The sequence below is a fragment of the Acipenser ruthenus genome, chromosome 16 (assembly GCF_902713425.1).
Source record: "Acipenser ruthenus chromosome 16, fAciRut3.2 maternal haplotype, whole genome shotgun sequence".
NCBI classification, from domain to species: domain Eukaryota; kingdom Metazoa; phylum Chordata; class Actinopteri; order Acipenseriformes; family Acipenseridae; genus Acipenser; species Acipenser ruthenus.
In genome coordinates, this window is record NC_081204.1 from 6,024,940 (window position 1) to 6,050,150 (window position 25,211).

Below are 25,211 nucleotides of genomic sequence, written 5' to 3' on the forward strand. Positions count from 1 at the left end.
TGCCCTGTAGCTGTGATATTGTGTAACCCATGCTTTACAGCGCCTTTCATGCAGGCAGCGAAAGCTTTCATCTGAGCACAGCTTCCCACATCTGGAAGTGGTGATAAACAAGCACAAGAGAATTCTCTTTATACACATCCAGAGGAATTCAACACAAAACAATACTGCAGGAAGGACTGGGGACACGTTTTTTCCTGTGGAAAGCTATTTGATAATGGGTGGAACATAATGTACAAAAGCTATGATGTTGTTCAGTGATCATTAGTCTTTTTACCTTTGTAACTTCCTAATGTTCTGATTTATTTTTTCTCTTCCATTTATGAGTATTTTATGTGTGCTTCTTTAGTAAGGAAAAAAGACCAGTATCTTCTGCAGACATATTGTAAACTACCAAACCATATGAAATAGAAAATAGGCTTGGGGCATGATAGGCCAGCTTAGAATGAAATTGCTGAGGTGTGCTCCTATGCTCACTATGAATAAAGTGATAATAAAACACTTCAAATCATGTTTTAGAGTGTATCATAATTATTGTAAGTCTTCTATATGAAGTAAGGCACTACATTCATACTGTGGTTCTGTGGATAGATATTTAAACTAAATTGATATTTTTTTCCTATGTTGATTAATGAATGTACACAACAGAGATAATAAACACAGTGGTTTGTACATCTTGGCATCTTGACTGGTCTGACACCTTCATAACTCTGTTCTGTAAACACTTTATAGTCTTGTGTACAAAGATTGTTTATACAGCACAAGGATTGTTTATTGCTCTGATAACGGAAGCCTTGAAAACTGATTCATTAACTTAATTACAGAGTTCAGCATGGCACCTGTTAGTGAATGCTATGGTTCCTGTTTATTTCCTGTTACAGATGAATCCATTATGGCGAGCACAGTTAAGTTGTGTTCTGCAAATCATCGTAATTCACCCTTTTTATTGTACCCATGAATCAGTGTTGGTATCTCTGCCTGTCACAGCCGTTTTCATTGTGTTTTGAATAATGAGGTCTCTGTGAAATGGCTGGCAGCATGATGGCAGAAATATTAACTGTTTGCACACACTGTGGATGCTGTTTGTAAAACGAATTTGTACAATTGTGAACACAGAACGAGTGGCTAACTGAGAACCTACTGTTAGCCCACCCAAATGACTTGGTGGTTGAGGGACAGACCGTTTTTACAAAAGAGTGTGCTGCATCAAGCATTACTTTTATTTATCGACAGACATTACAATTCTGCACATAATGTTCCTTGAAAGCGTGCCTTCATTTTGAAACGCATATAATTACACGAAGTGATGAGATATAATGATTTATTTGTTCTTACTAAATGTAATAAAAGATAGCTTAGCACGGTGGAAAATAAGACCTCACTTTACAGCATGAAGTTTTGAAACTTGTAAGATTACCTGGCTGTAACTTACTTGTGAAACTGTGATAAGTTAGAATAGGGTGGGATATAATGAAAATGAGAGCTCAAAGTAACCATCCTGAACAGATAGACAGCACACACAGTAAAAGAGTATTGAGTCCATGTCAAATGTGATGAATTGTGTGCAATTTTGTGAGTACAAGTCCTTCTTATAAGTTGTTCTTTCACAGAAGTCTTTTCAATGTATTTGTATTGGCATTTTTATCTGCAGGGCTTAATCATCATAAACTACTGCTACACAAAGACAAACATGTCTTAAAATGGAACAACATCAAACAACAGGCAACTGTGAGGTCATTTGTTTTTCATTTTAGTCCTGAATTACAGTCAGCCACAATATTGGAGCTTTTAAACAATTTTACAGGTTCGGGCACGTGGACCATAAACACATATTTTATTTGTTCAGTGTAGTGGTTTTAAACACAGGTCATTACAGTTTTGAGTTAACTGTAGAGTGAAATACAGTAACTGTCAAAAATACTTGCGTAAAAAAAAATGTGTACCTATAAAAGAAATTTGTAGACTTGTAAAAAAAATGTGTACCTGTAAAATACATTTGTACACTTGTAAAAAAGACGTGTACCTGTAAACTACATTTGTACACTCGTAAAAAAGATATATACCTGTAAAATACATTTGTACACTCGTAAAAAAGATGTGTACCTGTAAAATACATTTGTAGACTCGTAAAAAGATGTGTACCTGTAAAAAGCATTCTGTGTAGTTGTAAAAAAAGAATGTCTATCCAAATGTATGAGTGCAACTCATTTTACGAGTGTAACTCATTTTTGACAGTTATTTTACGCTCGCAAAAAAAGCGAAGCTCAGGCAGCCACAGTCGAATGCCAATGCAGTCGATGAGTATTTAAACTCATGCACAGGTTTCCTCTTGCAGACTAGTGTAAGTGTAGGGAGAGCTGCATTTCAGTTGCACTGCGTACGTTCTCAGATGGCCATGTACTGTTCCGCTGTTTTATTATTATAATGTATATTAATAGTTTATTTTTATATCAGTTTTTAATTGCCTCGGTGCAACACGTTTTACTCAAATATGTGTTACAGAGGAAAACAAACAAGTAAAATAACACCAGCTAAACAAACATCACTATTGTGAATATTGCATATGAATTGGTGCATTGACATGTTTCTTGTAAAACGCTAATTATTATTATTTGCTGTGAGACGTCCAACAAACAGGAACAACACTCATTTGACAGGTTATTCTATCCGTAACTTTCAACCGTTTGCCAGTATGAGGGTGAAATCGATTGTTAATTCTTACTGGCACATTTTGTTCAGCAATTTAAGACTGGGCAATGTCTTTCAAACTTCTGTGTAGTCGTAAAATAAATGGTCTGTTAAGATTTCAGGTATAAAACCATGAGAAGGCCTTAGACTGAATACAACTGAATACAAAGCACATTGAACAATTTCTACCGTCTACTCTTTTTTTTTCTAGAAAATATTTAATTGTACTATTGTAAAAGCAGTTTAGGTTGATTCATCAGCAAAGTTGAATTCAAAGGAGAAAGCTCATATCTTCTATACAGTATAGTCTGTAACTGGAAATTAGCTGCAGTCTTAATTATATGCTGTGATGAGATAAGCATGTTTGAATCGCATTTGAGAAATTAATGAATTGAAATAGTTTCATCAGCCAGTAAACCGTTTTTCTGCCCATCGCTGTCTTGCCCTCAGTCATTCCATTTAGAGATAACTAAAAGTGAACGATTGTTATTTGAAGGGTCTACTAAGATGCTGAGACTGAGTTATAGGGCGGGTGGAATTGATGATTTGCCTGAGATTAACAGGACAGGAAGAATTTTAAACAGTAAAGACATTTGTTCAGGATAGGAAATAAGACAGTATGTACATGCTGACTCTTATTTTGTACTCTCCGTGCTGTTTCACAGCTTGATCAGCTTGTAAACAGAAGCACACAGCGGCTGTTTTACTCCTTGTAATGCCACTGGGGTCTGGTTATACTAACAAGATCAAAAAATTGGATCCAGGATCGCACAACTGGCCCCAAGTGTCTGAAAGCATCATTCTGCCATTTTATTGTTATAACAACATACAATTCATGTGTTTATTTGCTACATCCTTTCACTGTTTAGCTTTATGTGCAAGTTTTTCATGTTGAGTATTCCTTATGGAACGTGAATAAACTTGCAGGGACATATTTCTACAGTACGCTGAGCCTAACAGAGGTTTTGCATTATATATTATTATTTATTTTTATTTTTTTGTATATAGGACATGGTTTCAAATGTTAATGAAAGTGTTGTCATATCTTTGGTACCACTAAGAACATTTTTCATACAAGCCCCCCTCATAGGGTTACCATATGACTCCAACTACACTAGGACAGTTTAGGGCAGCCCAGTCTTTTCAACGCACACCTACACATTCTGGTAAGTGTAGTCCTGCTGTGAAGGGTACACAGATAAAAAAAACGTACCAGAATGCATTGCGAAGTGAGTTGTAAAACCTGAACTGTCCCAAACTGTCCAAGTGTACATGGAGTCATATGGTACCCTACCCTCTCATCCAATCAAAATATCTGATTCCAGAACATTAAAGTCTGTCAGTAACAGTTATGTCATGCGCTGAGAGTAATCCACAAACAGTTCTAATCATTTAGAGTAATGGTATATATGAAATAAACTTCCATTTGCTAACAAAGTGTATATTCCTGCTCTTCTGTTACATAAAGGTAATTTGTACAGTTCACCCTGTCTCATACGATGGTATATCACCACTCTAAAGCCAATGTATTGTTCTGTACATCAACATGCAAGAAGACCATTTTCCATTATAAAAAAAAATATTAAGTAGGCCAGCTGTACTGTTTATTTTTCTTGAAGGACAGTTTTGTTCAGTGCAGAAATTGAATGTGGCAATAGTAATTTCTGTTTTGCACAGCAGAGGGCACCTGTGTTATTCAGCTGAAACATGCATTTTAATACGGCTTCACACTGTAGACTGTTAATGTATTCACAAGAGCCTCTTTTAAAGGTTGTCATGGTAACGATGTTTTTATTGTTGCTGATGTTTTTATGTATTAAAAGATATGTTTCGCTATGGTTTCAGTAAGTAATGTAAGTATAATGAATTATTGCTTTTATTAATGGTATAGTGTAGCAATTGTTCTACCTAAAAGCCACATGCGAAATTATATCTGTTAAACATTTTTTATTTTTTATTCCTGCACTACAGACAACAGTATAAACAACAGCATCTTTAAAATGTAATTTATAAAAATGATCTTTGTTTGGGTAATGTAAAAATACCTAATTGTAAACCAGGTTTGACTGAACTAATTGAAGCATAGTATACAGACATTATCATTTCATCCACAGCTTTGAATTGGGTTGGAGCAGTAAATGGCAGCTCTAAATGTTTGCTTCTGGAACTGTAATTAGCAGAGCTAATTGTTCCCCTGTTAATCTGGCTGCTCTTGCATTACATTTTCGTAGCAATACTTTACAACTCAGAATTAAGAAACATAACAGGAAAAGCTGTCAAGATGATTAAGGAATACAGTTAATATGTTACAGCAGTTCTTAATGGAGTGCATTAATAATTGATCACAGTGATAATTCGGTGTCCTGAGCCAAAGATTATTAGGGGAAATATGCTGCTGTTTAAAAACAATTTTCACGATTATATAGTTAGCTTTAGAGTGCATCCACATGTGGGATAATGACTCTGACTGGGTGAGGCAGTCCGTGAGGTTTATAATGAGGTGTACCCGCTAACCATTTCTTACCTCTCGTTAGTGCAGTAACTTCCTAACAAGCCCTGTAAAAGCCTTTGTTTGTACCGCTTTGTTCACCACTTCACACTCTTAGACTCTTCACCAGTCTTTTCACCACACCTTCATTACAAGGAGTAAACGCGGCATGATAAAGCTTTAAGGCTGGCATTTATTTCAAAATGTGTTCTGCTGCTTCTTTTATGGAGAATTGTTAATAAACGAAGGTGTTGATTTGATCAACCTATACTGTACATCACTGGATAATTGCCCTGGACTGTCTCTGGAGATTACATCTAAAAAGGTGGTTACTGCAATCCAGGTGGAGTCTCTGCTACTGTGTATGTCAGCTGTGTCTTATCCTGGCAGCTTGTTGACTTTTTTTCAGTTTGTCGAATTTCTTTCTGTGTACCTTCTTAACCCTCACCCATTTCAGACATGTGTTGTCTGTCTAGAGCCAGATTACTAACAGCATCAGTTTGTCACAATGGGAGCAGTATTGGACACAAATGCCTGTGCCATTGTTGAGCAAGTTATGACACTGAATATTCATTACATTTTATTAACTGTTATTAACAGCCAACCACAGGGTGTCAATGCTTTCCATGACAGATATTCAATATCAACATTGCTTAGTAATAAGGAAAAATAAATATTACTCCAAACACTTATTGTCTAATTATTTGATATTGATTTGTTTGATTTTATCCTTAGTGTGTGGGTATTGCCGAAACCAATTTATTTTCTATGTAAAATGGCAACCATAGCAAGAAACAGCTTGGACACAAGCTCTGGAAAAGGGAATGTGTGTGTTGACTCTGTCACCACATTGTCATGTCAGTAAAGATTAACAATCCTTGCTGGTCACATGTTTTTAATGAGCAACCCCTGTGTGCGTTCTCTGTACTCTGGATTATTGACCAAAAGGTTTTAGAGAGGTCAATCTTAGTGTCTGTAATATATCACTTTACATAACCCAGGTTATCAAAGTCTTCAGTGCAGATACGTCATTGGAATCTAACAGCCTTTCTAAGGCAGGCACCCTTTAGTTGAAGATTAAAATGTCTGTTTTTTAAGTGAATGTAACAGGCAGTGTTGTGCAATACACTGCCGTTACAGGTACTGTCCTGTTGGTGAGATGAGTTGAGGTTAAAAGCTCTAAAACCACGAATGCAGACGAGCCCGACTCTTTTGCATTGTGGTTAAGACGCTTTCTTGCGGTGCGCAGGGTCATTGGTTTGTGCCCAGCCTCCACTCTGTTACATGAGCATCCTTTTTTTTTTTTTTTTAAACATGGAAGGTTTCCATCATTAGAATAAAACTAAAGGTAGCATTACAATATTTGGCCAACAGGTATCGCCAAGCTTTTAGTAAAAAATAACTTCAGGCAAACTATTCCACTGGTGTTAATTTGCATTTTTTTAAATGTTTTTCCCTGAAAATTTACTATGAACTTCTATTTCAAAAAGCACTTTAGAAGTCATAAACAAAGGACATGAACCTGCTATTAATTCCAGCTTAATTTCATATCGACTGAAGGATTCCATATTGCCTTTTCTAAAGTTCTCATTAGAGATCCACAGTAATTTTATGCTGAAATCTATTAAAGGGTAATTAAGCACATTGTTGCTCAGTGTGACAGTAAATAGCATGCCACTTGTTTCCTGACAGGATAGCATGCTGATAAATGGAGGGTGTCTCCATCTGATTTTTCACTTTTTCTATAACCTTCCACATCACATCCACAGCTTCACTTGGAAAGGGTTCCCTGTAATTATCCTGCCAGGTGGTTCTACATCTGATAGGATTTGTTCGTTCTATTATTGCCTGCTAAATAACTATCTAAAAGTTTTAAACTGATAATTTAAAAGGTTACAGCTCTGACAAGCTATAATTTAATGAGGCAGTCGAGCCTAAGTCTCTGCACGGTCCATTTATTTCCGAAATGCAGCATCTCTTTAGGAAAGGAATTATGTTGGAATACATTTTGCCCTTATAGTTTTAGTACATCACCCCCCACTCATATGCAGTGTATATATATTTTTACCCATAAGAAACTGGCAAATAGACCTGTTCAGCTTTGCCTTTTGTTTATATTAATGTGGATTTAAATTTCTAAACCTGTACATTTATTGAGAAAACATATTTTTGCTAATAGAACTTGTACTACAGCTTTAAACAATAAATGTTTATTTGTGATGTAAACTAAATGTGCAAGAAAACATAAACGACACTATTAAAAACAAATGACTGCTATTAATAGGCTTGTAGATTAACCAATTAATACCTTGCAAGCTTTCTATTAAAATGACAAAGATACATGGTTTTCCAGCTTATGGCTGGGAAAAGTTGGATATTTTGATAAATGTCTTTTTAAATATAAATATAACATTAGGGTCACTTTAGGTTATACAAGTATAGATGGCTAACAGGAAATGTCATTGCTTCTTGTAAAATATCTCCCAGCATTAGATTCCAGAATATTAGAATTTTAGTATTGTAAATATTTTTATTTAATTTGATGATTGAACCTTAAATACATCAACAGATACGGTAAGGTTCAAAACTGCTTTTTTATTTCATTTTAGAAAATGAATCAATACATCTAGAAAGAAACCTATCCTATTTTTGAAGCCAAAATGTTTTGAAAGCAAGGCTATTGAGTTTCTTTATTGGAAAATGGAGTGCAACATGAGAGGCTCTGTATACAGCTATTGAGAACATGGCTATGTAATATCAAAAGTGCTGTTATTTTTTTTTTTCAAACAGACAAATCAATGTCTTTACTAATGAATCTTGTTTTATCGAACACCTGTTATTCAACGTTCACATGACCATTTTAGTACTATGACTATTTGTTTATATCCTAGTTGCACATGTAAATAAGTTTCACTCGAGACACGCATATGCAATTGACTGTTTTTTATAAACTGGGGCTTGCAAAGTTGAAAGGTCATTTTGTCACCTGATTTGAATGGAATGAGGAAGGCTGTTCAGTCCAGGTTCTAACAAAGCAGCTCAACTTACGCTATAAGTATATTTAAAGTGCTTTTTTTGTGCTGTTCTCCATTCCACTGCATTACAGGTGGTCAACCAGGAACACACTCTCAGCCCTTCCTTATAATTGGTACATCTTTTGGTAACAGACCTATGTGGAGAACAGCAGTTCCATTTTCAGTTAGTTTCCATTTTCTTCTGAAAAAAGACAGCAACTCAGCTATTTATTCAAGGGCTGTTAGGGCAGACTTTAGTTTGTGTGACATTAGATGGTTTTAAGAACAAATCGTGCTACACAAGGTTTTGTGAATACCCCCCCCCCCCCCCCCCCCCCCCCTTCACTAAAACCCAATTAAATTAGCTTTTGACAACATTCATTTTGCACATTTATTCACATCACAAAGAAATGCACTGTGTATTACAATGAAATTATACACTATTGACAATTAATGCATTTTCCAGTTCATGTTTTGGTTTGGGAAATTACCCCTGAGACTCAGAATTTACTGAATGATGCATAGAGCCACCTTGATGGTCATAATCCCTGGGCTGAATATATATTATCAGATACTATATGCTGTACAGCTTTTAATATATGGAGATTTTCTTTCTGTCAATCATTATACTGCATAATTCCATTCTCATTATTCTCCCATGATCAAGCTTGACAGTGATAAACAAACTCACTGTGATTACATTTTACTCGGTGCTAGATGTCATGGTTTTAGATGTGAGTTTAATAAAAATACCAATTTATATCTTTTAAAAATGACAGCATTTGCTCCACAAACATTATCCATACGTTGCCCATTAAAGTGAACGTTTCTCCAACTAGCATCCATTCCTGTAACTGTTGCTGTGAGTTTTTAGCGAGTTTTTAACTTTGCAAGTTGAGTTCGAATTACCAAAAAGAAAAAAAAAAACTTGATAATGGAAATAAACTCTGCAGCAGCCACAATAATATTGAAGTTGCTTTCATATAAAGAAGATCAATGAATTAAGAGGGTCTGGAGCTCATATCACAGTCTAGCCATTTTTATGAGTACTATAGTTATATAAAGTATACAATACAATACAGAGTCAGACTTGATATATTTTAAACCGATAGCAGTATGTATTTCGTGACCACATACATAGCTTTATGTTTTTGTTTATATGTACCGGTAGTGTGTTTTGCCTCCTGTTGTTTTACACCTGAAAACAAAAATAAAAAGAATATCAATTATGCATGTTTATGTAACAAATTGTAACCAATCCTTTTCTCCCTCGGATTCAGAACATTCCAACTGAAAAAATTCTATCACCATAGCCACCTCTTCCAGGCTATTGATTCAATGAATTGCTGTCTCTCTCACCTGCAGCAACAAGCAGGTGTGTAGTCATGGAAACCGCTTAAATGTTGTCTAATTAACTTGAAGAAACTGATATACAAAAAACAAATAGACACTACCATTGCCCCTTCCTTGAAGGTGCTATTGTTTATATTGGTTACAGTTCAGTTTTCAGAATTAATTTAAATTTGTTCCTTGGCTAGATGAAGGAGATTTTAAGTCCTGAAATTATACAAGGGGTAATTAATCAACTCAATTCCCAATGCTCACCGGTGACACTAGTCTGATGCTGTTCAGCCAATATGCACATCTTCTAGCTTTGCAGGTTTGTACTTCCCAGCAATTATTCCTCCTATAGCAGGCTGGGAGGTTAAGTAGTTTGTTGTGACTGCATAATGGAGCTTATTCCTTAGTTTCCACCTGTGATACATGGGTTACTGTAGTTTTTGTAGCACGCACCATTTTACACTTTAAGTATATATATACATGCACTTATCGACACACACACACATATTACCTGTATGCATATTCAATACCAGGCAAGGTAGGTATAGACTATAGTGACTCAATGGAGGTGTTCGGCATGATCTTAAAACAGGATTTGAGAACTATAACAGCTAATATACACATCTCTGATTTGTTTGGCGCAGTGTATTATTTTATGTTTGTTTTTTTTTTTTTATATAGGGTTGGTACAAATGGTAAGCCAAAGCCACTGTGTGTCATATTACACAGTGTGAGTTATATTCTGAGAATTACAGCAGTAGCACAGGTTTTTGTCTAATAAAAACAGTCTGTACACTTTCCAACTGATGTGTTGCTAACCTGTCACGGTGTTCCTGCCCTATCTGGTTTTTATATGGTATTGTGTTTTAAAAGTTTGTGTCTGTGTTGACCCAGTAGTGTCCATTCTGTTGTTTGCGGGCTCCTTTGAAGGTGTCTAACAGGTCCAGCTGTGATTCAGATCAGCGGCTTGTGTGCTAAAACAGAATACGGTGGTGGGTCTATGTTAACAGAGTGTGGAAATCAAAAACAAGCTGGAAACCTAGACAGGGTCACAATGTAATAGTACTATTAGCAGTTAAATCACAGGCAACGAATTGAGCTACAACTCATATTGTCTAGCTGCAGGAATTCCTCATTAAAAAACTGCTAAAGTGTAAGGAATTCATCAGCTGCAAAATCATTGAATGACTAAATAAACAATCACTCAAGGCAATAGCATTCCCAAGAGAAATAAAGAAAAAACAATCCTAAGAGTGAAACTTTGCAGTTAAAAATGTAGAATAATGTACTTGATTATTTATGATCAGTTCTGCATCTGCCAAGATTTTGTGGTAAATAAGATATTTCTTGAAAGTTTTAAGTCTCTTAGACATGTATATTTATACCTATAAAATGTCTGCTTACGCGTGTAATTGATGTAATTTACATTTTAATGTACATGAACATATGGAAAGGCTAAACGACAGCATTTGTATTTTGAGTAAACCAAGATTGGGAATACTAGAAAACTTCATGCAAACAAATTAAGCAGTGGTTTCAGGCTCAAATTAAGCAGTGGTTTCAGGCTCAGAATCACATCAACATAAGCAACTGTCAGTTTTATGTGTCAGTTTTATGTGGTTGTCAGTGACAATGCGTTGACATATTTCTGTACTTTGTACCAATGTCAGCATCGATGGTATAAAAACCTCATTCCTCATCCTCAAGCATTGTCATAACAATTGTGAAAGAACATGTTAAAGTATGACTTGGTAATGGTAATTTTGAGGGTGAGAGTTTACCAAAGTTGCATGGAGACACATATGTCCAATAAAGCATACCAACTGTATAATTCTATAACCACCGTAGAAACACATGTATTCATCTCCTTACAATGCCACACAATTCAACTATCTTAATTTAGGATGATGAAAATAAGTGGGTATAATTATAAAAACTAGCACACTTGTGTCTGGAGGAGACAGTATTATATCTACTGACAGTTGACATACACATTGCTTTTATCAGCAGTTTCTAGGTTACCATAGACAACTTGGCATCAGGCCATGTTTTAGACTATATTTAATAATTTACAAGAATAGGGAATCTAACATACAATGCACAACAACACCACTGGCTTCATTTGGAGAGAATATTTTCCATTTAAAAAAAGCATTGAACACTAGTTTAAGATTGCTTATAAACCCTCAATACTGCAACTATAAGTGCATTATGAAGAATGTTTTCAACAATATTAACACTCATAATAATAATGCACTTACCTCAATTTTTAAAAACAAACTCTACCACCAGTACATGAACACAACAAACACAGACAATACCAAAAAGAACCAGCAGATTGAAGTTTTATCCGTAGAAGACAGGTAGAACTGTGTGGAAGAGCAGAATGACGCAAGCAGTCTTAGCTCTTTTAGCTAGTGCTCTCGTGGTTTATATATCACCAGAAACCCTCGATAGAATTACATCCTTATTATGCACAGCTGGGTGTACATTACTCCTTATATAACATGACACAAATCTTTGCTTAAGTAATATTACTCCTTGTAAACCCTGGTAGACAAAGGATGCTATTTTAATGAATGTACACCATTGCTACATTCATGACTAAATGAAAACCAGAATTACTTGGGTGCCATTTTATTAGTCTATTGTTATATATCTGTCAACATATATTATGTAAAAGTCATTTGATATGTACCTGAATAAAATGGTTCTCTGCTGTTCTGTTTGAGAAGTTGGACTGACAGAAGAAAGCCTGGAGTTCATTTTTATCACACTTTCACATCATGTATTTGATACATGTTCCAGTTTTTTGTGTCCAGTGGAGAAATTTAGCTTGGACACTTTAGGCTTAATCCAAGACAAACAATCAGATTTTCACTTACTAGAAGCTGACAATGATACTGCAAAGACATGGTCAAATTAAGTTATTTAAATAGAATATATACTGTATGAGTGCATAATTATATGTATATTTACATACATAATTAGACAGAAATCTATGTCTAATGCACCCATACAGTATTTATTTTAATTTGATTATGTCAGTGCAGTTCAGTTGTTAATAAGCAGTCAATGGATGTGCAGGTTTGTGTTTGTTTATATTTACTACTGTATTAGACTGTTATTGCTTATATTTCTCATTAAGACTTATATTGGTAGATTCAACAAATTATTAAATCCATAAAACAGCTTTGCAAAACATTGATTATCAAGTCTTGAAATTACACTGATATCTTGTGGTTGCATATCTGTTGAATGTTTATTAAAAATATGACTCAACTTAAATAATGTGAGTACTTGCTCAAAATACTGTCAAAGAAAAACTAAAGTGTTACCAATATTTGCTTTCATGCTGTTTCTTTTTTGTGTTGGTTTTGTTCTTTATCAAGCCACCCACACAAGGTTACTGCTTTTTCTTCTTGTTCTATTACTCAGTACTTCAGTATTTCTTCTCAATACCCTTGGTTCTGGTTTACACACTTGTATCCAAGGCTATCAACATTAATATTTATGTCAACCTGTCTCTCGCATTTTTGAAAATAAAACCTTCAGGTTTATGCAGATATATAACATTCTGTTTGGCAGATGTTCTGCAGAGTCCATTTACAAAGGTATCGAGTTGAAACAGCGTGTATACCAGAATAGTACTTAAAGTGGAAGTGATTTCATCCACAATGTTTGTTTATCTTTAGTTGTCTGGATCACTTTTGACCTAAGCACTGCACTTTGAGGCTCACATTAGGCAAGCCTGTAAGACATGCTTCTCTCACTTTTGACTAATTGCTAGCATCAAACCCTTCCTCTCCCAGAAGGCTTTTAGCTTCTGTGCACCAAGGCTCTGAGATGCCCTGTGCTGCCTTTAGGAGTCCATGACTGTGACAAAACTGAAAACTTTTTTTTGGTCTAGCCTTTTCCTGAAGTAAAGTGCACTGAGATGGCAAAGCTGTAACATGTGCTATATTAACTGAAGATGATTGTCGTTGTTGTTGTTGTTGTTGTTGTTACTTCCCTATAGATCTACAAACCCCTGTTTATTGGAAGTTCAGCTGTCCGATTTGGGTGCTTCTCATCCCAATACAAAGTGCCTAAAAATGCATCTGTTAGGCAGCATTCATCACATGCACCCACCTGCAGAGTGCTTAATTCATGTAGTGAAAAGTATGTTTCATTCAACAGGTTTAGTATACTAATTATGTAAGGAATTACATTTTTTTCAAGTTTCTCTCACTCCCTAAAATGGGAAAAATGATAGTATTGTAGTATATGGGCAGACACTAAGAAATATCAAGCTATGGGATAAACATTATCTTTTCTACAGGCAACTGCTTTAGGAATGTGTGATAAACCAAACTGCACAATAATCCTTGATGGAACTTCCCTTATCAACATGAACTTGGTTGTTGTCAACCTTTTTTTAATTATTTTTTTTACTTAATTCCTGTCACATTATAGATTAGCCTTCACCATGCTCCCAATGTCTATTAAAAAGACATAATCACTATAATTAGTGCTGACATCTAATTAACATTCCACTTGCTTCCTGTATTAACAACAGCTGGACAGCCAGTTTGGTGACTAGGAAATGGTAATTTTGTTTTCAGTAGCATTTGACACTGCAAACCTGTGTCCCTCATATACATCTATACCACTAGAGAACTATCAGCACGAGCAGCCACTGGTCTTTACTTATATCTACGTGATATGTTTTATTGAACCTGGAGAGCAACAATTAAAGGGAATGCTGGTACATGTTTTGCTGCAGTTCTGTATATTTCATTGAATAGTATGTGGTCTATTTTTATACTGTTACTGTTGTTCTTTGAAAAATCTTTAAAAAAAAAAAAAAAACAGCATGCTTCATTTTATAATTGACAGCTTTCTGTAAATAACATCAAGACTGCCAACGATGCAATATTATTATTATATATCTCTGAACACAAATTTATATATACAGAGAAAGATGCAAGTACTCTTCAACCAACACTGTATCTGGTATTGCATGATCATAAAAGCAATTGGCTTGTGGCTTGCTTGGGTGTCCACACTTCAAGATCATGACTGCACCTCAGGAAATGTCAGCCTTAAAGGTGAGCATGCATATCCCCAAACCACATCAGATGCAGCTCACCCCCATCATAACAGTTGGCTATATTTAGAACATGGTTATACCAGGACACGTTATATACTTGACCATATAGTTAACTAGAACATTGTTAACCCACTAACAGATTGCAACATCAGGAACTATCTTTTCTGTCTTATGGAAAGTTATTTGCCATTTTGCCACATACAAATTCCAATAGCCATCTGTTCTTGACAGCCTATAGTAAAAAAAAAAAATCACACATAATACTGCAAGTGTGATATTTTCTTTACTGTCAACTGCCATTGCATACTGACTGTGAGTAACTTTTTAAGTGCAATATGAATGTTTTTATTCTTTTAGAACACAAATTTGTTTATAGTAAAATAATAAGCTGAACTACACAAATGTTTCCCAGTCCAGCAAATCCATTCCTTTTTCATGGAATCATCTGTGAATGAAGTCGGTTTTACCAGTCTTCAGTTCCAGTTCCTATTGGACAAGATTTCAAATGACAAAATCATTCCCACGCATATTGCAGCTCTGGGAACTTACAGAACTGTAGACTTAGGAAAGGTCAAATACCCAGAAGCTACAGAGATGGAAACAGTTCATTAAGTGGAGGTCATACTTTGTTTAGGGCTGCAAAGCATTTTGTACCATGGCGAATGATAATACCGGTGTTGTATCTCAACTTGAGAATATACAGTTCTTTTGAAGACGGTTTTAATACAATGATGACTATTGAAACGTATGTTGCCCCCTCAGATGTGCTGTGTTCCTGAGGCTCGCTATCCATGTGAGTCATAATCCTTTGTAGCTTTCAGTATTTTATCTGTCAAAGATGACTGAAATGTTCAGGAAAATGTAGAACAGCAGCTCAGTTATCCTGTAGGAATGTATTAATATTCCATAAAAATCAAAGTTGTGACGAGAAACGTTGTGTGCACTGCACCACTGAAACCTTTATGTTTGTTAAGGTAATATCACTGAAGATACAGGTATACTTTTACAGTAATATTCCAGTAAGCAGTTCTAGCAAGAAGATATTATCTTTTGCAGTTAGCAATGAATGCATAAACCTGGTAGATTTAGGGGGTTGTGGGAAAATGGGGGTCATCACAACAGAATATTCATGACATCACGTTGAATACAAACTAAAAGCAAAAGAAAGTAGACCCTCACCAGCAAATACTTGTGTATGAAGTGCATGCAATAGATATTAACTTACCCGTGTATTGAAATATATCCAATTTTCAATGATAAACTGTCTTAAATGTAAAAATACAGTAATATACAGTAGAATTGGTGTGCTTCTTCTTTGCCTTGTTACTGTGGTGAAGTGACATTAACTGTTTTCAAGGGATCCATATGAACAAATAAGTTTCACGCATGATTGTGCTGCAGGGGATAATTAGCATTACCTGAAATCTTTTCATCTGTGCTGCAAGCTGTTAGTGGGTTGAGGTTTCCGAAAGTACGATAGAGAATACTGTAGGCCTTCCCACTGTGGGAAGAGTCTATGGTTCTCCCGTTGAAATTGCTTGTAGTCAGTGTGCTCTAATATGAATGCTTTGCCGTCCCTCAGCAAATAAGGCTAAGGCTGCTGCCTGATAGGTGTATCATCTCACTTTGTCTCAGCATTGATTTCTTGCTTCTTTATTTACTTCATAAAAAGAGTGTGGAGGGAGGGGGGGGGGGGGGGGAGGACCTGAAGCACACAATTCTGCGCTGTCTGGGCATTTTTTGGACATCTTTTTTTATTAGTATGAGCAAGCTGTTGCTGTTCTTCTGTGGAGTGAAGTTGGATTTTACATTCTTTTTTAAATGTGTATGGTGATATTTGCTCCGGTAAGGTTTTTTTTTAAATGTATTTTTATTAAGTAGCTCTGTCTACACTATATATACTGACTGTAATCTGAGTATTTGTAGATTGCTTTTCTCAGTCGTGATCTATTGGTCATATGTCTCGGGTACACTTCTGTAGTTACAGTATTAGGTGTGTAGTTTATAAATGCAGCATTTTTATTTTTATTCTGCTAAGGTCCTACGGTAAATATGGTATTAATTGATGTGTTTGCAAAAAGCTTTTAAAGCATTAGTTGCTCACCAGAATGTATCACCATTCTACTTGTGCTGCATTCACTGGAAATGAAATATTTAAAGGCAGCATTGAAGTACTGGAAGCTTAAAGCCGTTCTAGTCCCTGCAGTGCTCACTATGACATATTATTAGAGTAGTTATGTTAAGTTTTCTCCGTTTTGCAGAGCTGTTTTTTCCCCTAGAGTGTCTATTTCCATTAACTGGCTAGTGTTAACACCTGTTAAGCTATATTGTAAATACATTTATCATGTTCAGTGTTGTGGTCATTACCTTGGTTTAAATATGTTTTGACTTCCTCATTCCTTTTACATGTTGCAGCAATAAAAACCAAATATTCGAATTTAAACATGTTGCTATAGTTTGAGACTCTGTTGTGAAAAAGGCAATATCCCGAGCTACACCCTCCCATTGCTTCCATACCACAGTCTTTCTAAAGATGCATTTCTTTTATGACATGTTCATCATAATGTTCATCTTCTGTTGCCAGATTAAATAATCAAAGTGTCTTTTAATTAGTGCATTGACAATAGAAGCTTTGTTTTTCATGCTTATTCATAATGAATGCATCTGAGAACATCAATATAAGGGTACCCATTGTGCTTCTCTGCTGGCAGTGCTGTAGGCATTGCAATTCACTGTTGCACACTCCACATTCATTTTGTCATGGCAGGGTTAAAACAATCCCAACATTTTTACAGCACCTTATTTCTCTTCTATCATTTTCCACAGAATGTTTCATCTTTCAGAACATACTGATTAGATGACATTGATCTCAAATTAATTGGCTAATATTGCTGCCCTTCTGTATGACAATTCATGTTCCTTCCCATCCACAATAGGTGCTAAATGATCCATTGCATCTGTCCATAACCATAATAAAAAAAAAAAGTCTTAATTAATCTAGAGACTGCTGTATTCTGGCACAGCCTGTGCTAGAATAATATAATATTTTCCTATATAAAATCACTTTTTTAATACTATTGCTTTTCTTTGAATCCCTGTATGTAATAAGAAAACCACTTCTTGGTTGCTTATTGTTGATATATTTTTGAAAAGACAGTAATGCGATTTATTGTAGTGCTTTAATGCCATTGTAAGTTTGATGGGGAAAAAAATCTTGTTAAAATGTTATTAGTTTCCAAGTTATGTCTTGCCTGCATGTTTAAAATCGTAAAGATGTAATTATCCAAAGGCTGTTTAAATAATGGATTTAGCTACTTTGCCATAAATGCGAATTTAAATACTGCTTTGCATTAGTGGCACTTTTTTGATTTGACTGCAAGTTTTTAAATATTACATTCCCTTCTTCCTATTAACTGATTTCTTTGTATATTGGTTTATGATGGCTGAGTTACCATTGAAGACTCCAGGTCGATACTTTGTTCAAGTTATTTATACATAAGAAATCAATTAGTGTGTACGATGAACTAAAAATTAAGTAGCGATGGGTAATAACCTCTGTCCTGAATTCTACAAATTGCTGTAGCAGCAGAGAGTAATAGAAAGATCAGGGGATTGTGTATAATATGGATGAGCAAAAACTGTTAATATTTTACCGTCATTTCCATATTTTTTACAAAAATGGGGTAGAGATAATGATTTTGTTGTCCTTATGCGTCAACACCACTGTTCAGCTTTTGGTACATTAGTAGGCTACTGCTTTGTAATGAAACATAAAGGTCTTTGGCTTTTATTTTGCAGAGCAGCGTTCCCTTTGATCATTTCAGTACTGATATAGAAATGGTAACAGAAATGGGGTTGTTTTTCACTAACTTTTATGAGGTGCAAGGGAGGGGAAATAGTATTTTTAATTGGAATTTTTTGTTTTTTGGATGAGTCGGGGGGGGGGGGTAAGCCATCTGTGTAGGCTTGGTTGGAATTTATTTATGTTGACATCTACTTTTGTATGTATTTTAGTATGTACGATTGTAGACGATAAATAAATAAGCTTCGTGCCATTTGTGTTTGTAGTTTTATATTAGTTATTATACATGTATACCAATTATGTAACACTTCAGTGTGGAGTAGTGGTTAGGGCTCTGGACTCTTGACCAGAGGGTCATGAGTTCAATCCCAGGTGGGGGAAACTGCTGTTGTACCCTTGAGCTTTACTTAGATTACTTGTACTTTACTTGGATTGCTCTAATAAAAACCTAGCTGTATAAATGGGTAATTGTATGTAAAAATAAAGTGATATCTTGTAACAATTGTAAGTCGCCCTGGATAAGGGCGTCGGCTAAGAAATAAATAATAATAATTTATTAAGCTTTTAAAATTTCGATAGAACTCCATAACCCAATACACAATTTCTTTATAATTGTTCGATGAATCCCTCTAATCATTTTGAATGCATTTTCTCTGGCACTCTTTGTTCGCCTCCACGATAAATAAACTCAACATGATTAGATGTAGCCACCGAATATTTTCAGTATTATAAGAACATTTTATACGCATACAAATGTGTGAAGATGGAAGTGTATGCACATACAGTAAGTGTGGGTGGGGCAAGGGATGGGGTTGAGAGAGTATGACAACATGTATACAATCCTGGTCCTGCAAGCTTCTCCGATAGAAATATTCTGAGGAGGCTCCAGTGGCTCAAGATGAGGCGCTTCTTCCTCCTCACCTTCCTCAAGTGCGTCAAGCATTTCTTGGTCGCCCAGCAGTCTTCGACGGATAGCTATGTTGCGCAGGATACAACATGCTACGAAGAGCCTAGCCACAGTTTGGGGGTTGTATTGAAGTACACCCCCTGATTTTTCGAGGCACGGAAACCTCATTTGTAGAAAACCAAAGGTCCACTCGATCACATTCCTAGTGGACCTGTGTAACCTATTGTACGCCTGTTCTTCATTCATGTGTGGATTAGATACAGGTGTTAAAAGCCAAGGACGCATTGCAAATCCACAGTCATCTTTAAACAAAACAAACAAAACAAAACACTGGATATTATTCAGTCGTGTTCTATTCAGCAGAGTCAATTAAATTATATTGTCATGAAAATATTACTGTAATATCTAGTATGTCGTTTTCCATACAAAGATTTCATTATTTACTCTTAGGCTTTTATTTGTATAATTCAAATACAATCTACAATAGAGGTCAGTTGTCATATATTGTACATATCCGAGTTCAGATAGGGTACAGTTGCATTGATAATTTGTTGGTACAATGCTACCCTGTTATAATGCGGTTGTTGGGGTCCATAATTAGGAGACAGCGTTATTGGTGTTTCGCCTTACAGTTTACAATGTCCACAAGCTAAATTAATATTGTAGTGTACGGTGGAAAATTAAGGAAAGAGACACACAGAATTGGCAGGTCCTCAAATCCACTTTTTATAGGGACGATTATTCACTGGGCCACACCAAAAACAACAAACGGTCTTGCACTCCCACAGCAGCACATTCACACAGCACATCCTCTATATTCTTTCATGTCCCCGCCTCCCCGGACGTCACCCACCAATCCCGGCTGAGGCAAGCTTACCGCTTCCCTGCTAACAAACACACACACACACAAGCAAACAACAGGGTCCGCAGACCAGTCCTGCAACAGTATAAATCCCGGGTCGTTGTTACACTATATACAGTGTAATCGAAACTGCTATTCCACAAGTTTAAAGCTTACACCACTCTTATTTAAATTGTATAGTTTCTATAATAAATGTTAACGTTAAACCGAAATAAATAACACGGAATCCAATGACGTTTATACACACTTGTATTGTTTCGTACTCATTTTGTAACATTAACGGACAGTTTCTTTTTACTTTTATAAAAAAAAAAAATACAGTGCAAGCACAGGAGCTTTATAAGTACTATATGTCCCAGTTTCAAGTTAAATGCATTTAAATACGGTAATGTAAAAACAATACAATAAAATCACTGTGTTGTATGTTTTCTTTTATTTATTTTTTTGTATTTTAATATTACAATTTATCCTAGCATAATTCACGCTAACATCACCAGGATCAGTTAAAGTATCTGGAACGTTCACCCAACGTTTGCGAGTCAAATTGCATTATGGGGGAAATGGGAGCCACGACCTTACCGTGTTATAACCGATTCCACACTATAACAGGTCGCGTTATAACGTGGTAGCACTGTACTAACATTACACAGGATGCAAATAACGGTATAACATGTTAGCAATACAACAAATTTTTCATAAAGTTACAAATGATTAAAACAACTGAATAAATCTCATTCATAACCACAAGTATAAAAAAGGCTAAAATATTTTCATAACTACAAATACTGAATTATCTAGGTAGTCTTATAAGACTGACCTACTAATATGCCATCTGGTGTATTGGGTCTCTGAAATTATTAAACACAGCGGATTGTGTCAAAATGGAAGTCATGACAGGAGCCAGGGAAATCTGCACATAAGTTCCAGATGTTATAGGATGCATCACAAATCTGCTGCAGGGATTTGAGTGCAACGTGTGTGCAATCGATGGCTCCCATTACTCTGGGAAATCCAGCAATACCATAAAACTCCCTTTTAAAATGTTGTAGCTGCTCCTGATTAAGTGGGATACTGATATAATCATTAACCCTCTTTATCAAGCCACCCGTGACCTTTTGAAATGACCCAGACAGCCCTCTCTAGATGCAATCGAGATTTTAGATCGTAATTTGTTAAATCTAAGAACTGAACCCTGGTCCTATACACCCTCTCTCTGTATTGTCGGCGTCTCTGCCGGGGTCTGTCTCAGGCTTGCACTCAAGCTCTAAAATTACATTTTCTGCTTCTGCTGCTGCAACTGCTGCCTCTCCCAGCAAAGCCAGACTGTAGTTTGCTTATTCTATTTTTTTAACACGAAAGAACTTAAATACTGTTTCAGTGGGTTATATACTCTTTCATTAATTAAAACCCTCCTTTTCCAAGTGCAAATTAACTCCTGATAAATCATGACAATTAACACTGATTTATTTTTTAATTCCCACGCAAACAAAATAAATAGTCGTTAGAAGCACTGCTCGTTAAGATATTAAAATTATTTCATAAATCAACATAATTTCCAAAATCACATTAGCATGATTATTCAATAATGAAATAGACATAACGACCTTTTGAAAATGCCAAAATCAATGCTACATACCAATTTGTTAATTAACACATTTACAAACTTTTTAAAACACATATGTATCTCTTGCCAACTGCATCTGTTATTAATGCCACCCTGCCTAAACTGTATTGGAATTCCAGTAAACCATTTTTTAATCACATACTGTCACTTCCTTGTGTGGTGCACTTAATACTATGGTGTGTTTTAAAATAAGATCTCAGCTGAACTGAGATTTACGTGCTCTTTTTCTGTAGCAATACCCAGCACATATATTTAGATGCCTAGTGACTACAGTATAAGCATCCCTGAGTACAATTTATCCCACACATAACATACGTCAAGACTGCTTGCTCTGTCTAGATCTCTAGAAACCCCTACAAGGATCAGTCATCCCTGCCGTTCACGCTTAGCAGAGTCTCCCAATTCTGATAAATCGTATGAGATGGTTATCTGAAATTGGAATTATCAAACCCATTTCTCTGGCGCCCAAATCCAGAATCAAACCCTTGCCACCAAATGTATAAGGCTAGTACTGCATTAACCCACTGAGCAACCTTGATAGTTATTTATTTTCAAATTCTAAGTGTTTGAATCAATGTCAAGTCCATTATATGAATCACATTTACCCCTCTGCAGAATTTTGTAGCAGCAGGTGATATATAGACAAAAAGGAGCTCACTTCGAACCAGATTCACGACTGAACAAGAGCTCTGCTAAAATTGCACATATTTGATTTTCTTCTTGAAGATTAACTTTTAAACAGAAAATAGTGTGCAAGTTTTGGCACTAGGACAGCTATAATATATAATCTCACTCCTGTGGGCTCTGCTCTCAGAGATAAGCACCACCTAGGTTCCCCTGGTTAGCTCTTCCCCAAAGATGGTTCCTGACACCTCCTAACTCTGGCCCTGGATAGAGCAGCCTGCAGTCAAGTCCAGAGTTTTGATGGATTCTTGATTCCTTGCCATTGCATAATGCATTTACAGGTGCAATAATGGTGGCGAGTCTCAATATTAAAAAGCTGCCAAACAAAGATGTGCAAGACTGTGAACCCTGGAAACATGGGGGCCAGATCAGCCAATTTAAAACATGTCTCCACAAGCCAATTTATGTCAATTAAACAAGCGGAATCGTGTGTTAGAAATTGCTTTCTTTTATACAGCTGGGTGTGAATTGTGAGTGGGCAGTATCAGAAGCACTTGAAATGTATCCTTGCAGCAGGTATCTTGGGTGATGTGAAAGAAAACCTGTTTTTTAATTAAAGATTGTACATGATTATTACAGTATCCTTTTAGTAAAAGCTGGGAGGAAGCTTGTTACCAGGATGCTGTTAGTTTTGTTTGGCACTGCTCATCTGATGCACCCAGTATGACCACTTATGAGAAATCATGGCTTTTATCCTTTAGTCTGGTTTTCCTGTTTTTGTTGGGCTATTTATGCATTTATTCAATTTATATTGTAGCAGTTGACTAAATTGTCTTGACCCTTTTAGATCAGAAAGGAACATCGCAGTATTTAATGTATCTGTTTGTTTTGTTGTTGGTTTTTTTACGCCAAAATTGACCCAATATGACGAAAAAATGCATTATGCAGCTGAAGTGAAATATACAATTAAACAATTATTCTCACAGAATGCATGTTGTTTAAAATTAAACTGATTGGCACCTGTTAGAGTGTACCTTCAGGTCATATTCAGTGAATAACAAAGTTGATATGGTAACCATACCTCTTACTGTGGTATTAGTAATAATCCTGTCAAAATGGGTAGAGGATGAGTTTATGCATTAGGTGAGATAACAGGCTGAGATGAAAAGGTAAGGGAGGAGGCGGCTTTAGTAAGTATTACAAGATCATGGCTTTTCAGTCTGGAGATATAAAAATGTATATTTAATAATATAGTACTGTGGAGTCCCTGATTACTGAGGAGGGTGCTTACGATTGTAAGTTGCCCTGGATAAGGGCGTCTGCTAAGAAATAAATAATAATAATAATAATGCAGTCAGGGGAGATCTGATTTGTGACCTGGTTGTGCAAAGTTGCCGATCTTTGCTGGGGATTCCTGTCATTTAGGAAGGCAAAACAGGCAGGGAGTGTTTCTCCTCAATGCACTACAGCGGACTCTACTGGCCAGACACACAGTGAGCTAAAAACAGAGACCTGCACGGCTGTGTCCTCCAGGGGGCAATAGCTCGCTGACATCCGCTGTAAAGTTCCTGAGTGTAAAGAGGCAATTGGCTTGGTTGGGGGATCATGGGACTCAGTTCCTTCGAGCTGCTGAATGGAAGTTGCAAATTGGGACCATTTCATCAAGTAAAGGCATGTCCGTGACATGGCAATCCGAACTGTAACCTTTATCACATCAATCAAATTACAGCCTCAAGTCCGTCACAGGTATTTGATACCCGCGGCAACGGCAACAACATTTCAGTAACCTATATTTGAAAAAAACAATATTCAGAGCCCACTTTGTGTGTTTTGTTTTTTAATGTTATCTGTCATAGCAAGAAAAAACATTGGAGTTTGTGAAGGATGTGCTGAAAAATGCAGGATATCTGCAGATAATAAAATGACAAATCTCAAAATGTTATGTGAATTGGATTTTCATAGCAGGATTTCCAGTTATTTTATTGGGCGAAACATATATAAAGACAGGCCAGATTTGAATGTTTTTCAGATAATCTATAAAAAAAGGTGAATTATTTTTTCCTGTTACTGTGTTTTGGGCACACTGTACTGTATGGAGAGCAGGAGGAGCAATATTACTCTGACGTCTTTACCCTTTTCTCAGTGGCATTTGGGGGTATAAGGGAATTGATCCATTATTGGATGTTTTCTAGGTACGTGCATATTAGCTAAAACATTTTTAAATGGAGATATATTATAGAGAACAATCAATAGTAAATACCTGTTTAATGTTTTATTTTTAATGTAATGATTTAAATTGACCATACAAGTGTGCAAATCTATGGACTAACACATATTACCTATATTGCAATATGGATTCCAAAATTATTATTATTATTAGTTTACTTAGCAGACACCTTTATCCAAGGCGACTTACAAAGACTAGGGTGTGTGAACTATGCATCAGCTGCAGAGTCACTTACAACTACGTCTCACCCGAAAGACGGAGCACAAGAAGGTTAAGTGACTTGCTCAAGGTCACACAATGAGTCACTGGCTGAGGTGGGATTTGAACCGGGGAGCTCTTGGTTACAAGCCACTTTCTTTAACCACTGGACCACACAGCCTCCTGGTATGCTGACTGCCTCCAAAATGGTATGCTGACTGCCTTTATTAATGTGGCAAATCTCAGATTTTAGTAGCACTGGAACTTTGACACAATCATCTGTTTGATGCATTATACTTTTGTACTATTGAGATTACTACAGTTAGCATGCACAATATCAGTTTTTT

At 36.0% G+C, this 25,211-nt stretch overlaps 1 protein-coding gene across 2 annotated transcripts in view; it reads left to right on the forward strand.

Moving 5' to 3' along the window:
• LOC117411951 (synaptoporin-like) overlaps positions 1 to 25,211 on the forward strand; it is a 46,163-nt gene that overhangs the window by 8,374 nt on the left and 12,578 nt on the right. The window contains exon 1 of one of the 2 annotated variants that reach the window (XM_058988585.1): positions 16,317 to 16,465. The exons of the other annotated variant lie outside the window; for it this stretch is intronic. Within the exon in view, the coding sequence (XP_058844568.1) occupies positions 16,442 to 16,465 (24 nt within the window). The 5' untranslated portion in view covers positions 16,317 to 16,441. Of the gene's footprint in view, positions 1 to 16,316; positions 16,466 to 25,211 lie in introns of those variants that run through there. 2 annotated transcript variants of the gene reach the window in all.